Source organism: Heterocephalus glaber, unplaced genomic scaffold (genome assembly GCF_053883595.1).
Source record: "Heterocephalus glaber isolate CG9 unplaced genomic scaffold, H.glaber_assembly_v1.0 deba00001504, whole genome shotgun sequence".
Classification (NCBI taxonomy): Eukaryota; Metazoa; Chordata; class Mammalia; order Rodentia; family Bathyergidae; genus Heterocephalus; species Heterocephalus glaber.
Window position 1 is genome coordinate 18243135 of NW_028258324.1, and position 16825 is coordinate 18259959.

Here is a 16825-nt window from a genome sequence, read left to right on the forward strand (position 1 = left end):
CAGGTGGTGATGGTGGGGAACTTGGGATTGAATCCAGGGCGTTTGCACTAAGCTACATCCCCAACTTGGTTTTAATTTTTATGTTGAGGCAAGGTCTAAGTTACTAAGTTGTTCAGGCTGGGGTTGATCTTGTGATCCTCTTGCCTCAGGCTCCCAGAGTGCTGGGATCACAGGTGTGCCCCAGGTGGCTGGCTAAGGCCCTCCCGATCTGGCTCTTACTCATCTGTTTTTGACTTATCTTCTCAATTTCTGGAACCAAAGAGGCTAAATCTCATTCCTTCCCCTGCCTGTTGGCTTCTCTGGGCAAGTGCCTTCTTGTTAACAGCTGCCCACACTCCAGTATGGAACAATCCAGTGGCTGCTGGTTAGAAGGGGCTGGTACTGGACTGAGCCAGGGTGGCTGTGGGAGAGGGAGAGGGAGAGGTGTTTTGGTATTTGAAACACAGCTTGGCTTGGGGCTTTACAAAAGTACATAGGTCGCCCTATTTCCATGGTCTCTTTCTGGCTTATAGAAAATGAACCATTGTGGTGGGAAGAGAAATGGTGCTGTGTACAGGAACCTGGGCTGGCAGGAAAGCAGCATTGGACTGGTGGCTCTGGGCATCCACAAGCAGGAGCTGACCAGGAAGAGCCTGTACCCCGCTCAAACCAAAAGTCCATTTTCTCCCTTTGAGTCAGCTGATTTTGATGCTACTAACAGCCAATGGTTTCTGAGGCCAGGCAAATGCCACCTTTGCAATGTTATATACTTCTCCACCTTGCCATCTGTTGACTCAGCCCAGTGGGTGGAAGGACAGGATCATAGGGGGGTATTTTTTCACATTTGGCCACGTCATCAAAGGAAAGGTGTGGGCACTATTTGGTTATCTGAAACTAAGCAAAAAGTCCATGTACTTTTAGAGAGTATGCTATTCATTCATTCATTCATTCATTCATTCAATAAATACTGATACTCTATATATCAAGTACTGAATAAGGCTTTAAGCTTACCAAGATGAAAGTCCATGTGTAACAAACAAGTTCCTGTGCCATTCCCAGCCCAGAGGAAAGGGCTTTTGGGCCGCCATCCGTCCCACTGCTCCCAGCCCAGAGGTAGGGGCTTCTGAGCTGCTGTCCCACTGCACCTGGTCCAGAGGAAGGGGCTTCTGGGCCTCCATCCAGCCAACCACTCCCAGCCCAGAGGAAGGGGCTTCCCAGCCACCATCAGTCCCGTCACTCCTGGCCCAGAGGAAAGGGCTTCTGAGCTGCTGTTCCACTGCTCCTGGTCCAGAGGAAGGGGCTTCTGGGCCACCATCCCTCCCACCGCTCCCGGCCCATGTTCCACCTCTCTCAGCTCAGAGGAGGTGAGCCACATGGAGGCCAACAGCACCTTCCCCCCGCTCCCCATTTGAAATGAGAAGACATGTAAATAAGTCTCAAAACCAGACCTCCAGATCACCTACAGCAACCCCAAAGGGAAACGAGATGGAACACTCTGATGCTTAACCACCTGGACCCACTGAACTGGCAACAAAAGGGGATCTGGAAAAAATGAAATCAGAAATAATTTCTCAGATAACAGGAGAGATTGTGCTCCTAGTGCAAGACATAATTAATAAATCTAGAGAGGAGCTGAGGAACATGACGGGATCCCAACATAGGAAACAAATGGAATCCATAAAACAGATGCAAATAGATTTCCAGGAGATCAAAAACTCCATTGAAAGTCTACACAGCAGAATGAGCCAATGTGAGGACAGAATTTCAGATATAGAAGATAAGATTGCAATTAATGACCAGGAAAAGAAAAATTGCTTTAAAATTATAAGGGAACATGAGAAATCAAACCAGCAGCTTCTAGATGATACAAAGAAGAATAATGTAAGACTGATTGGAGTCAAAGAAGAAATAGGAGAGAGTGCAGATGACATAAAAAAAACTCTTCACAGAAGTAATGGCAGAAAACTTCCCACGCAAGGGATAAGAATTTGACATACAGATAAGTGAGGCATATAGGACTCCAAATAGCCTTGATCAAAAAAAATCTACACATAGGCATGTAATTGTTAAGATTCCAGAAACTCAACAGAAGAACAAAGTTCTACGGGCAGTTAGAGAAAAGAAACAAATTACATACAAAGGAAAGCCCATCAGAATCACAGCAGACTTCTCAACACAAACCATCAAGGCAAGAAGAGCTTGGAGTGACATATTCCAAGCCCTAAAAGAAAACAGCCTCCAACCCAGACTGATGTACCCTACAAAAGTATCTTTCAAAATGGATGGAGAAATAAGATACTTTCATGACAAAGAGCACCTTAGGAACTTTGTGAATACCAAACCAGCACTCCAAAGAATTTTACACAATATCCTAGGAACAGACATTGAGGATCACAGCCCCAGGAAGCAAAGCAGAATGAACCCATCTGGAATGACAAGAAATTAAATGGAAAGGGGGAAAACCCAACAAAAAGAAAAAGTCATGGCAATGATAAGTCAATATGTTTCAGTTATAACCATCAATGTTAATGGTCTCAATTCACCAATCATAAGAAATAGACTGGCAGAATGGGTCAAGAAGCAAAATCCAACAATATGCTGCATACAAGAAACACACTTAATTCAAAAGGAAACTTATAGACTGAAAGTTAAAGGGTGGAAAACAATACTTCATGTGACGGGAACCCAAAAAAAGCACGAGTAGCTATCCTCTTTGCAGATCAAGTAGATTTCAAACCAACACTGATTAAGAGAGACAAAGAAGGACACTACATCCTTGTAAAGGGAAGAATCCAAGAGGAAGAGATGACAATCATAAATATCTATGCACCAAACACTAGTGCACCCAACTGTATGAAACAAATACTAACGGATGGACATGAAAAGTCATATATGCACTAATACAATTGTAGTGGGGGACCTCAACACCCCACTGTCACAAATAGATAGATCAACTGGACAAAAAGTAAGTAATGAAATACTAGAACTCAATCGAACTCTTGAACAAATGAACTTAACAGATGTTTACAGAGTCTTCCACCCCACAAAATCAGAATACACATTCTTCTCAGCTGCCCATGGGTCATTCTCAAAAATAGACCACATACTCACACATAGAACATGTTTAAGTAAGTGCAAAGGAATTGAAGTTATCCCCTGTATATTATCAGACCATAGTGCAATGAAATTGGAGATCCATAGCAAAAGAAACTCGAAAAATTTCATAAATATGTGGAAATTGAACAACACACTTCTGAATAACCAATGAGTCACAGAGGAAATTAAAGAAATCAGACAGTTTCTTCAATTAAATGACAATGACAATACAACATATCGGAACCTATGGGACACAATGAAAGCAGTCTTACAAGGGAAATTCATAGCAGTGAATGTGCATATTAGGAAAATAGAATGAGCCCAATTAAACAACCTGATGCTGAACCTCAAGCTTCTAGAAAAAGAAGAGCAGGACAACCCCAGAGCTCATACAAGGGAGGAAATTATAAAGATCAGAGCAGAAATCAATCCAATGGAGACAAAGAGAACAATACAAAAAATCAATGAAGCCAAGAGTTTATTCTTCAAAAGAATCAACAAAATTGACAAACCCTTAGCCAACCTTATCAGAAAAAGGAAAGAAAAGCCCCAAATCCATGCAATTAGGAATGAAAAGGGTGAAATTACAACAGACCCAACAGAAATCCAGAGGATCATCAATTCCTTCTTGGAGAACCTATAAGCCAATAAGTTGGAAAACACAGAAGAAATGGATAGATTCCTAGATTCGTATGGATTACCAAAGTTGAATGAAGAAGACCTAAAAATTCTAAACAACCCAATATCAACCAATGAAGTTGAAAATGTAATAAAAACTTATCAACTAAGAAAAGCCCGGGCCCTGATGGCTTCACTGCTGAATTCTACAAGACATTTAGAGAGGAACTGCTGCCACTACTGTTTAAACTCTTCAATGAAATTGAAAGGGAAGCAATACTCCCAAATTCATTCCTGGAAGCAAGCATCACCTTGATCCCCAAAGTAGAGAAAGACCCAACCAAAAAGGAGAACTATAGGCCCATCTCACTAATGAACATAGATGCAAAAATCCCTAATAAGATACTGGCAAATAGAATACAGAAGATCATCAAGAAGATCATACACCCTGACCAAGTGGGATTCATCCTAGGGATGCAGGGATGGTTCAACATACGCAAATCAATCAATGTAATATACTATATCAAGAGCCAAGGACAAAAACCATATGATTATCTCCATAGACGCAGAAAAAGCATTTGACCAAATGCAACAGGCATTTATGATAATAACCCTACAAAAAATTGGAATAGATGGTCTCTACCTCAAACTGATAAAAGCCATCTATGAAAAACCAACAGCCAATATCATACTAAGTGGTCAAAAACTGAAATCCTTCACACTAAAATCAGGAACAAGACAAGGATGTCCACTATCACTACTCCTGTTCAATATAGTTTTGGAAACATTAGCCACAGCAATTAGACAAGAGAAAGAAATAAAAGGAATAAAGATAGGAAATGAAGAAGTCAAATTGTCATTATTTGCAGATGACATGATACTGTATATAGAAGACCCCAAGAACTCCACCAAAAGTCTTCTAGACTCAACAACCAAATTCAAATAGCTGGTTACAAGGTCAACACGCAAAAATCAATAGCTTTCTTCTACACGAATGACAGACTCACTGAGAGAGAAATAGGGCAAATAATTCCTTTCACAATAGCATCCAAAAAACTGAAATACCTAGGAATCAACCTAACCAAAGAAATCAAAGACCTCTTCTCTGAAAACTATAGCACTCTGAAAAGAGAGATTGAAGATGATATCAGAAAATTGACAGCCATCCCCTGCTCCTGGGTAGGAAGGATTAATATAATGAAAATGGCCATACTTCCAAAACTACTATATAGATTCAATGCAATTCCAATTGGGATCCCAGCAGCATACTTCATAGACCTTGAGAAAACAATCCAAAAATTCATTTGGAACAAGAAGAGACCCAGAGTAGCAAAAGCAATTCTAGGTAACAGAGACATGGCAGGGGCTATCACAATTCCCAACCTGCAACTATACTACAAAGCCACTGTGATAAAAACAGCATGATACTGGCAAAGAAACAGACTTCAGGACCAGTGGAAGAGATTAGAAGATGCAGAAACAATGCCAGACACACTCAGCCATCTCATCTTCAACAAAGGAGTCAAACACCCTCACTGGAGGAAAGATAGCCTCTTTAATAAATGGTGCTGGAAAAATTGGGCTTCAACTTGCCAAAGATTAAAACTAGACCCATACCTATCACCATGCACTAAACTAAAATCAAAATGGATTAAAGATCTAAATATTAAAATAGAAACGCTGAACCAGTTGGAACAGAAGTTAGGTAGAACTCTTGAAGACACTGGTGTAGGAAAAGATTTTATGAACAAAACCTCAGTTGCCCGTGAACTAGCACAATCAACAAGTGGGATCTCTTCTTATTACAAAGCTTCTGCACAGCAAGAGAAACCACCAGCAGTGTGAAGAGACAACCCACAATGTGGGAAAAAAATCTTTACCTGCTTTTCCTCAGACAAAGAAATCTGTAAAGAACTCAAAAAGATCAGACCTCCCAAATTTAAAGACCCGATTCAAAAATGAGCATCTGAAATGAACAGACATTTCTCACACAAAGATGTAGAAATGGCAAATAAACATGTGAAAAAATGTTCAACATCACTGGTCATTCGAGAGATGCAAATGAAAACAACACTGAGATTCCACCTCACTCCAGAAAGAATGGCTGCTATCGTGAAATCAACCAATAACAGATGCTGGCAGGGCTGTGGGGAAAGAGGAACCCTACTCCACTACTGGTGGGAGTATAGACTGGTGCAACCACTGTGGAAATCAGTATGGAGATACCTCAAAGAACTAGGACTGGAAGTCCCATTTAACCCCACTATTCCCCTGCTGGGGATCTTCCCCAAAGAATTAAAAGAATCATACCACAGAGATATATGTGCACCCATGTTCAGAGCAGCACAGTTTGTGACAGCTAAAACTTGGAAACAGCCCAAATGCCCATCAACTGGAGACTGGATAAAGAAAATGTGGTTTTTTTATAAAATGGAGTACTACTCAGCCATAAAAAATGAGAAATTAGAGACATTTATAGCTAAGTGGATGCACATTGAGATGATACTCTTAAGTGAAATAAATAGGACACACATGTATAAATATCAAATAGTTTCTCTGGTGTGAGAAACTGAAAGTGTAAATAAGGACTAAAATGTATAATAGGTAATGTGAAATAGGAAGAAAAGGGGCAAAGGGGAAGGAAGTGGGAGGTGTAGGGGAAAGGAAAGAAGGGAATGGAATTAATATGAGAAAATGGAAAAATAGGAACAAAAGTTTTGTAAATAGGGAGGAATGGAGGGGTTGAAGGGAGGGCTGGGCAAGGGTGAAAAATAAGAACCAAGAGAGCCTATGTAAAGGTGCAAATTTCCAATGATGAATGTCATTATATTGTATACCTAAAATGTACCAATGATTAGAATGAATAATCGATAATGCAAAATAGGAAGAAAAGGTCCAAAGGGGTAGGGGTAGTGGGAGGGGCAGGGGAAAGGAAAGAAGGGAAAGGAAAAATGCTGAGAAATGGAAAAAATGGAAATAAAATCTTTGTAAATAGGGAAGGGTAGAGAGGGTGAAGGGAGGGCTAGGAATGGGGAAAAAATAAGAACTAAGATGCATCACGTAAAGGTACAATTCCCAATGAGAAATGTATTGTGTTGTATACCTACAATGTACCAATAAAAGAATTTAAGAAAGAACAAAAAACAAAAAAGAAGTTTCTGATTGTATTTTTAAACAGTTCCTAATGTCTGAGAAATGAAGATATTCACTTGTTTCCCTTGAATTGAAAGATAAGCAGGAGAATTCCTCTGTGTGTGTGTGTGTGTGTGTGTGTGTGTGTGTGTGTGTGTGTGTGTGATGTCTGCAGCCTGCAAGCAGCCTAACCTTTCCTTCTTCCTCTTCCAAGCAAGGATCCAGTCAAAGGGGTCTGAGCCCTTCGGAAATCCCAAACCACCTACAATGCAATCTGTGTGTGGCAGGGCAGGGGAGCGCACACAAGAGGAAGGAAGACAGTAAGGATATGCAAAGTGCACACTTTCCCCTACTGAGTGAGGATCTCATCTCTTACCACTTAAAAATTCACCAAAAGGGAGCTGTGGATGTGGCTCAGTGGCACAGAACTTGCCTCATATGTGCAAGGTCCTGGGTTTGATCCCCCCTTCCAGGCTGTCAGCAGACTGTCAGCCGCAGGCTGTGCTCTACACCTGATCTTAGCCAAAGGTTATGGAACATGACAAAATTCTATAGGGAAATTCGAATTTTGGTACACAGGAATTATTTTATGAGATTTGGAACACACATCACATATTCAAAGAGATGTCAACTAAAATTTCTCAAATGACAGCTCATCTAAGGTCATCTAAGATCATCAAATGAGTTGATTAATGACCCATCTTGTCAGTCCCTTAGTTCGGACCCAGCAGTCAAGGGCTCTTTAGAATACTGGTACTTGCTAGTCATGGCAACAAAAACCTAAACAAAACATAACAACAGAAGGGAGACCTTCACTGAGAAGAAAGCTTTGTGTTACTGTTTGTTTCCTCCTTGTAAGAATCTTTTTGGTGTATGTCTTGTACCTTGAGTAACTACTTTGAAGATAATGATACACAGTGTATGAACTATTCTCTTATTTTGTTATGAAATTTTATTTTTTCATAAAATAAAGGAAAAGGGAGATGCTAAGTGACCATTGACCAAATGCTGCAGCCATTCACAGGCCTGAGCCTCCTGCAGCCCCTGAGGAAGGGACACAGCGGCTTGGGTTGAGGCAGAGCCAGCCCGCCAGCATCTCCACAGCCCGCATGGCTGATAACCTGTGGGTGTTGCAATCTTCCCTTTCTGTGTTTATTCCACCTGTAGGATTTCTCCCCAGCCTCTCCCCTTTGTCTTGACGACTGGGAATGGTTACTACCTGCCCCAGCAGGCACCTGCCTCTGTGGCCAGAGCCCAACCCTGCACTTTGTTTACCTTTACAGTTTTGCTCTTCCCTTGGGCTCTGAGAAAGGGCTCTGGAGTGAAGGGAGAACAAGAGAAAGCGCTCCGCCTCAGCCAGTGTTTTCCTTTGACCAGGCCTGTACTTGCACAATCAACCTACAGAGGAGTCTCCCACAGCAAGGTCACCTTTGCAGAGAGATCTTTAACCAAGTACTTGTGCAGTTGTTTCTTGAGAAACTTCAGAAGCCTCTGAGCCTGTGCTGTCCACTAACAAACACGGTCTCTCCCTGAAGACAGGTGACTCCCACTAATGCTTTTGAGCTAGGAACCCCCGGGGATTGAAGCCAGAGCCTGCCATTTTCTGAGCTGTCTGCCATCTCCTCTGCCTGCCGAGGAGCCCTAGGAGCCTGGCCAGCCGGCACAAAATGTGGGGCACTGAGACGAGTGCGTCCTACCACACACCTGCAATGTAACTTGCAAGACAGCTTGGGATTTGGTTCTTCAAAAGGCTTTCCAAAAGCATTTATTGAAATAAAAATGTGTCGCTCATTCCCATTTTTCACTGTTAGTAGTGATACACACACAGAGTTTTGGTAAAACTTGAGGAAAGGGTTGGTTGGTTTTTCAGATCATCATAGGATGGGCCGGAGCCCTTCATGCAGAACGGCTCACCACTCTTGTGGGCAGAGAGCCTCTCTCCCCTCCAGTGCTGTCACAAATGGCAGATGATACCTATATGTTCTTAAAACATATCTGGTCACAGTACTTGTTATTGTACTGTGTCTAGGAAACAATACAACCTTCATTTGGTACAGGTCTAAAAATGAATCTTAAACAACAACAAAGAGGCTGCTGGGCACGGTGGTACACACCTGTAATCTCAGCACTTAGAAGGCTGAGGCAGAAGGATCTCAGGGGCCCAATCTGGGCAACTTAGTGACTTGACGAGACCGTGTCTTAAAGTGAAAAATAAAGGATTGGATATGTATGTAGCTCAGTACTGGTATACTTGCCTAGCCTACATGAGGCTCTAGGTTTGATTCCTGGCACCCCCCACCCTCACCCCACACTCCCCAAACAAAAAAGTCTTACTACTTATTAGTAGAACTTGAATAATTCCACTGGAGATGGCGCCTTCCAGGACCATCATTTTGGGACTTCACTGTGCTCTTCTCACAATTTTAGCTGAGCTCTAGCTTTTCAGAGGCATGGTTGAGTGTGAGGGCATGAAAACCAATCCCCTGACCTCAGTGTAAGGGAGGAAGGAGTAAGGCAGGAGGACGTCAAGAAGGAAGTGGTTGGTGATAGTCACTGTGCTCCAGCAGCAAAGATGGCAGAAAACGATTTGCATGAAAGCGATTATGCCAGCTTCTACTTAGCTTTCTGTGGGAGCGGCTCCCCACCCTGATTGCAGGCCTTTTTTACCTCTGAGCACTGTGTACTCTGGGAAGATTTCCTGAAAAACAAGTTTTTGCAAGAGGCTAGGAAGGCCAAGGTGGTGAGGTGCTGGGGGCTGCAAGGAGCAAGGAGCTTGGCTGGAGGAGCAGCACACAAGCAGCTTACTTATCAGAGGGAAGCGCAGAGAAACAGCTGTGGCAGCTGGCACAGCAAAAGGCAAGCAGGCTGCCAGCTGGGTTCTCTTTGGCCCCCTTCTACCCAATCTGTCACTCTGGCTGCACCCAGCTCAACCCCTTGGGCTCTGCAGACGTCGTCCCTGGCAGCAGTTACGTGGATGTGCGTCATCGAAGGCTAATGAGCCTCCCGCAGCCATCATGGCAGCTCCAAAGCACTTCCCTATGGCCGAGCCACTGCTCACTCCGAGTCCTTGCACACCTCACCCAAATGGCACTAAGTGGCAGCTACACAGAAGCTCAGGCTCACCCTTCCAGTGCCACCTCTGCCTGCTCTGTTCAGCTCCGGAGTCTGCAGGAAGCAGCCCGGGTAGCAACATCCACCTGAGCGCTGACCTCGCCCTCTCCTAGAGTCTGGTCACGGCTCCCTCCCACTCTGTGACCCCCAAATGGCCCTTCGCCTGCTGAGTGTCCCTGTACTTAATCTTCTGGGACACAGGTGGTCGCATTATGTGGGGCTCCTGCCGCTCCCTGAAGCAGGTGGACCCTGCCCGAGGGGTGCCAAGGGGTGCCGCAGTTCCTGAGGCCGGGGGCGTTCCATTTGGGGTCTGGCATTCTGTTTTCGCTTGTGATGCTGCCTGGTGTGTGGCCCCTTCTCTAAAGACTATTCATCTCGGCTGTTTCTGGGATTTAAAAGATGTTATTTTTCAGGCTATTATTTTCTAAAGTGACTTTTAAGAAGGGAGGAAAACACGGCTCTGGTGACACACGCCCCCTCACTGGCGGGGCAGAGCCTGATGGCGTGGTAGGAGCTCCTGTGGAGATCTGGGAGCTCTGAAGTTGGGGTAGCCCTGCGGATACCCTGAATTAAGGCAAGGGGGGTTAGTGTGGAGTGCCTCTGGGGAGGGACTCAGCTAGGAAAAGGGTTAGACAGCATCTACCACCCCAACCACCTCATCCAGTAACTAATAATGAGACTAACATTATTTTAAATTATTTATTTTTCTATAATACATTTCATTCAAATCATAAAAGTCTAATACATTTTTTCTCAAATACGACTCATTTCAGATGTTTTCTTATAGGATGGACAAAAATATTCACATTTAAATTGACAAAAATGTCACACAGAGCTTATGCAACTGCAGCTTCCAAGGCCCACCCTGGGCTTCTGAGAGGTGGACACAGCCCTGCCCTGTCACTGCTGATGGTCCAAGAACCACCCTCACAGAAAACTGCCAAGGACTCATCCCTCACCCATTGGAAGCAACTTCAGGAAACCCAGGAATAATTAAGTATACAGAAATAGCTCTTCTATAAAATTTCCATATAAAAATAATGGTATTTATTTACAAAGTCTGAGATACTACAAAGTAATGTAACAGGTTAGGTACTGCAGTCTACTAGAGACTACATGGGGCAAATCAGATGTGGTGTTTGCCTTTCCCTCTTGTCTAAACTGCTTAAAGCATGTGGCACCACCATGTAGCCTTCATGCAGGAAAAACCAGATCTATACTTTCCTGGAAAACAAAACCTAACAGCACATGATGAGGGCAAGGCATCTTCAGATAGAAAGTGAACAGAGACCTTAGCTCACAGGCCCCTGAGGGTGTGGTGAAGATGGCACAGGAGGAACTCAGTACTGAACTATGTATGGTCTCAGCTCAGGCCTCCTGTCAGTGGGTGAACTCTGAAAGGCTGAACCTGTCATGGTACTAGCAGGGAAAACAGAACTACTATTGCCCAGAGAAGCCTTTTATAGAAAAGCAGCTGGGTCATCAAAGACCTTTTGGTATGAAAAAAACTTTGACCCTAGTCTGAATAGTTATGAGGCCATCTGTATTAGATGCCCAGCATGGTGAAGCACATGACAGCTGGCGAGTTTAGTGAAGCATGAGAATTATGGCTTTTACAGTCAGTCCACACGGGATCTGGGGATGTTCCTTCACGACACTGACACAGACAGGACGGAAACAAGCTAGTGTGCTACACAAGGCTCGCTCGGCCACTTGGCCTCTCATCTCCCTATTGACCGAGGCGAAGAAGGCTGCTGCCTGGGGAGGAATAAGTTTCTTCCCAGCTGTGAATGTCTAAACCAGGGTCCCCTGAATTGAGAGGCTCCAAGCTGCTAGCACATGCTGGGCTGGGGAGGAGTTCCACTTCTGCTCCTCAGCCATTGGCACTTGGTGATACCTGGGGCCAATGCTAACCCAAGGCCATCGGGAAGGACATGGTGAAGGCGTGGTTTAGAGGCCGCACAGCCCTCACAGGAAGCAGCAGCCAGGGGGCTTCACACAGACTCTGCAGAGGAAAGGAAGGTTGAGAGGCGAGGGCCAGGCAAGCCTCCTGTCGAACCTGTAACTGAGCTAGTTGGAAGAGATGTTCTCTTCCGAAGGACCTGGGCGGAACAGGCGAGGGTTTTGCCCCTGCAGTGAGAGGCAGGCCACAGACGGGGGGTGGATGTCCAGTTATGTCCCCCCCCCACCTTTTTCTTAGCGTATTATGAACATAGATGTGTATGGGAAAACTGGATTCCACAGATTAAGCATACATTTTCAGATATTTTGGTTATACAAAGGGGCTAGTTCCTGAGAATGCTGTAATTTGTGTGGGCATTGAGCTTGAAACTGTTAAAAGGTTAAATCTTTAGCAATTACCAGGCTTTTTCCCTTTAAGTAAGTTTGGCCCTGAGTGGAAGTTTAAGAGGACACTGTGCCAACCATGAATCAGGGCAGGAAGGCACATGTCTGAGGACCACACGAATGCCACGGTGCAGGCTTCTGGAATGCATTCATGAGTGCCGCTGGGTGGGGCACAAAAGTGGGAACTCAGAAACTGGCTCTTAGGTAGCCTACACTCACCAAAGCCAGCCCACCTGCAGAATGATTATTTTGTGTATTTAATACGGAAAATAGGCCTTTATGTATCCAACAGCTTAGAGGACATGTAGAAAGTCCTTCATTTTCGATCACTTGGGTATTGTGCTAGTTCAACTGGAAGGTAATAAAGCTAATAATGAGAACTCCATGGGCTCATGAGAATTTTGTTTTATGGGTATTACTGGTAGCTAAATTTTGTTCGGTACTCTTTAAATATTTTTTCCCAAACCCTGCCCCATACACAGTGCAGTTCTAAGGTGTATGTCACAGGTCATTGACAAGGGACAAACTGTTTTGTTAGGCAAGAGAACTTGACACTAAAAGGCCCCTGAGTCATTCACAGATTGGGTGTAGTGGTGCACCCTGTAATCCCAGCTACTCAGGAGGCTGAGCCCAGCCTGGGCAATTTATTGAGATCCTGTCTTAAAATGGGGAGGGGTGGGGCTGGAACTCAGTCCAATCCCTAAAATCACACACACAAAATGCGAATTACTTATGAAGGTAATCAAGCTCCTCTCTCTCTCTGGGTGTGGATCTGGCAGAAATGGCTGAGGCTGATCCTGTTAACTACTACTCCCAAACACAGACTCAGTACTTGGCTTAAATCACATCACAGTTGGTATAATTTTGATGTCTCTATCACCTAAGATGCCAACAAGAGTTTTGATTTAGCAAACAGCCATGTTACAGATGTCTGAGAGTGACAGTGAGCCGCACCTCCATGTCAATGTGAGAGGCCATTTTCTTTTCCAGGACAGATCCTGGAATTATTTCTCAAATATGGCAAGTATGTTACAGCTGCAAATTTTGTTAATGGAAGGAGTTATCCTTTCATCCTAATAAAAGAAACATCAGAGATTTATCTATTTTATTGTTCTGGGGACTGAACCAAAGGCCTTTGGTCTAAGCTATCACACTAAGCCCATTTTACGTTATTTATTCTGAGACAGGGTATTACTAAGTTGCAATGCAGGGCTCAAACTTTTTGACTCTCCTGGCTCAGCCTCCAGAGTGCTGGGATATCAGTATGCACTGGCATACTCAGCCCCATTACTTCGTTAAGAAATGAAACTTAAGGGCTGGAGATTTAGCTCAGTGGTTTCGCTGCCTGCTGCGCAAGCACAAGGACCCGAGTTTGATCCCCAGTACCAAAAAAAAAAAGAAATGAAACTTAAGAATACCAAATAGGTCGCGAGCATGCCTCATTCTTGGCGGCAGCAGGCACCAGTGAGAGGTGGAGGGTCACCATGAGTTCCCTTTTCTGTCCTCCCCTACCCTCAGTGATCATAAGGCACAATGTCCACAAACGCTTTCTGCAGGTGCTTTTCAGGTGTGAAGAGTGTGTGGAGAGATTCCCTTGACATGGGGATGGGTGAAGGGACGCCTTGGCTCTGCCATGTCCCAGCAGTGCTTTTTCCATAAAGGTTCAAGTGCACAGGCCTGGAGCTCAGTGCAGGGAGCTTTGCTGACTCAGTGGCTAGAGAGGGAACCGCCACGAGGGCCCGTCAGCAAGGAAGGCCTCTCAAGCTTCCCAAAGAGCAGTGCGACCAAACCCCTCAGCAGGGGTGGTGTGTCCCCAAGTAACTTCGTGAGCCATTAACACAAAGCAGCCCAGGTGTCATGACTGCAATTTCTTCACTTTGACTCCTGTATGAAGTTGTGACTAAGTGTGGAGTTGGCCCCAGATGGGTTTGTTTATCGGAGATACAAAAGAACAGAATTTACCTTTCCCAACATCTCAACCTAGGTGCTTCCAGGTAAGGTTTGAAACTAGCAACAGGAGGCAGTGACCATAGTGTCACTGAGTGAGATGTTCTCAGCAGTGACCCAAAGGCATCATTGAGAAACAGGGACATTCTTGCCAACGCCACACACCAATGGTTGGGAGGGCAGTGGTTGGGAACCAAGATGGACCAGTTTTGGGTTGTATTTTTTTTAAAAAGCCCATATTTTATCAATTTAAAGCACTATAGCAACAGAGGGAAGATACAAGGAAACAGCTTCCCAAAAACTCGAGCAAGAATTCTGATATTTAGGGGCTGGGGATTTAGTTCAGTGGCACCGTGCCTGCCTCGAAAGCGCAAGGTCCTGAGTTTGATTCCTGGTACCAAAAAAAAAAAAAATTCTGATATTTAGAAAAGGAGCAGGCATAATGTATGTATCAGTCTTAAATTCTGAAATCTATCTTGGGAGATGTAGTTTAATATTTTGAAGACCAGAAAGGCAGCTGTGGCCCTTGGCCTCTCTGGCTCCTTGCTAGGCTCCCTCCCTTCAGGTAGAGAGATGAGAGAGCATGAGGCTGGTATACAAGGCAGCAGATCCTTAGAGGACCACGTAGAAGGACAGCCCATGTCACCCCAGGCAGAAATAGCTGTTACAGGCTGGTGGCACCTGCTGCTGCCTCTGCAGCATTCTGGACGGCTTCCATCTGAGAGAGAGGTATGCTCCGGAACTCAACTCAGATGGAATTCTGTACAACCTGCCATTATCTCCCTGCTACACGCTACAGCTTAGTTCTGCCAGAAAGAGAGCTCTGTCTCAAAGGAGCCTAAGCTAAAGTTGTGTGATCTTCTTTGTCAGTGTTTGCTTAAGGTCCTAATAAAAATGTAAGCCAGCTGAAGCCTTCACCCGCAGCTCACTGGAGCACAGCGGGAGAGCTTTAGAAAGGCTTCCTGGGCCAGTGAGCTAAGAACCTGTGGGCCACACTTGGGGCTGGGCCCACAGATGCTAAATGCATGATCTCAGGACAAATCCTATGGGTCAAGTCAAAGTTTTAAAGTTAATTCTTCTCTGAGTCTTTGTTCCCTTTTAAGGCCTTAATGTATAATTAAGTTGGGGATTGGGCCTGGTGGCAGATGCCCCACTGTCCTTCATGCAGAGAAGCAGTGATCATGAACACCCCAGTGAAGTAATTTCCAACAATATCTTTGGCTACAAAATTGCACACTACATACCAACTACTATGTGTCCAATCAACTGGAGTGTTCAGTGTTTTCCACAGAAATACCAAAAATTGGGTTAGTTTCAAATGCAGCTCACCTAGGAATAAATCTAAAAGGTCATTTTGATTAATTAAAATGTGGAAAAAAGGTAACATGTACAAGAAAACATTACTGTTCATATTCTTGAAATACTTTTCTTTCAAGACAAAAGTAATGACATTTGGTTCATTTTCACAAATTGCACACTGGGTAAAATCACAAAATTACTGCAGAGAGCTGTAGGCAAGCGGTTTGGTCATAGGAATTTGCTTTTTTGTTTCACTGTAAATGAAAAAGCTGTATGAAATGCATAGCTTTGATTAAAACTACAGATACAGTTCGCTTCTCTGTAAAAACTCCAGATTTAGAATGCTGGCAAAAGGCAGTGCTGGCACATTTTAATGCACATGGAAATGCTTTCTATTTTGGCTTCCATAAGTAGCCCTAGTAAATTCTATGCACCAATGCATTGGCTAAAAATGATCATATCAGTTTTACTATAAATTATTCTAAATGTCACTTAAGTACTTAAGAGTTAGCGCTTGCTCCTTTCTGAAGCTGTCTAAGGTAGCAGATGCATAAAGTACCTCAACTAGACTTCCAAATAGTTCAGCAGTTAATCTGCACTCCCAAGCCTCAGGATTGCAATCTATTCCCCTCACCGCACAGCCTCCAAATGAGGGCTTTTGTTTATTTCTGCCTGGTAAAAGGCAGCCCAGGTGAGGGACAGAAGAAACACGACCATTGCTGAGGACTGTTTCTTGTAGCAATCTCGGTTCTAACGAGGTTACATGGCTGTAAGGAATACAAAGTTCCCACCTCGTGGAAGATAAATAAGCCTCATTCATGCTGCCACTTCTTTGGGGGTTATGCCCCTTCTACCTCCTCAGAAAACACACTTTGTTTTTGATGTGATCTACTGCTCTGCTGGTCACTGTTTTCATTCATGCTATGTTAACAATCACCTCGCCCTTCATGTAATTTGCTTATTGTGTTTCTCTGGTTTCCACTGAACACACAGTGCAAACAAAGGCAAAGACTGAAGCAATCATTTCAAAAACGACCTCACACTAAAAACACACATGAGCATCAAATATTAAAATGTGACTTTTCTCTTGTCTTTATTCTGGAGAGGAGGAATCCTCCTCATCATCTTCCTCGTCTTCATCGTTGAACGAGCAGGGGGTCTCGCCTCGGGACTCAGAGCAGTGAGAGGCCGCACTGCTGGACTGGTGACTGTTTGGGGCAAGGAACTGCCCGGTTGCTAAGGCCACTTCAGCATCCAAGCATAACCCTTGGTTTACACTAGCAAACAGTTAAAAACA

General features: G+C 44.1%; 1 protein-coding gene across 24 annotated transcripts in view; it reads right to left on the reverse strand.

Annotated features, from left to right (window-relative positions):
* Positions 1–16596: 16596 nt before the first annotated feature.
* The window catches only part of Tfdp2 (transcription factor Dp-2), a 191532-nt gene continuing 191303 nt past the window's right edge, over positions 16597–16825 (reverse strand). For all 24 annotated transcript variants that reach the window (XM_087186266.1, XM_087186258.1, XM_087186265.1 and 21 more), the window contains one exon: positions 16597–16805. In XM_087186266.1, coding sequence (XP_087042392.1) covers positions 16622–16805 — 184 coding nt within the window. In that variant the 3' untranslated portion in view covers positions 16597–16621. The remainder of the gene's footprint in view (positions 16806–16825) is intronic.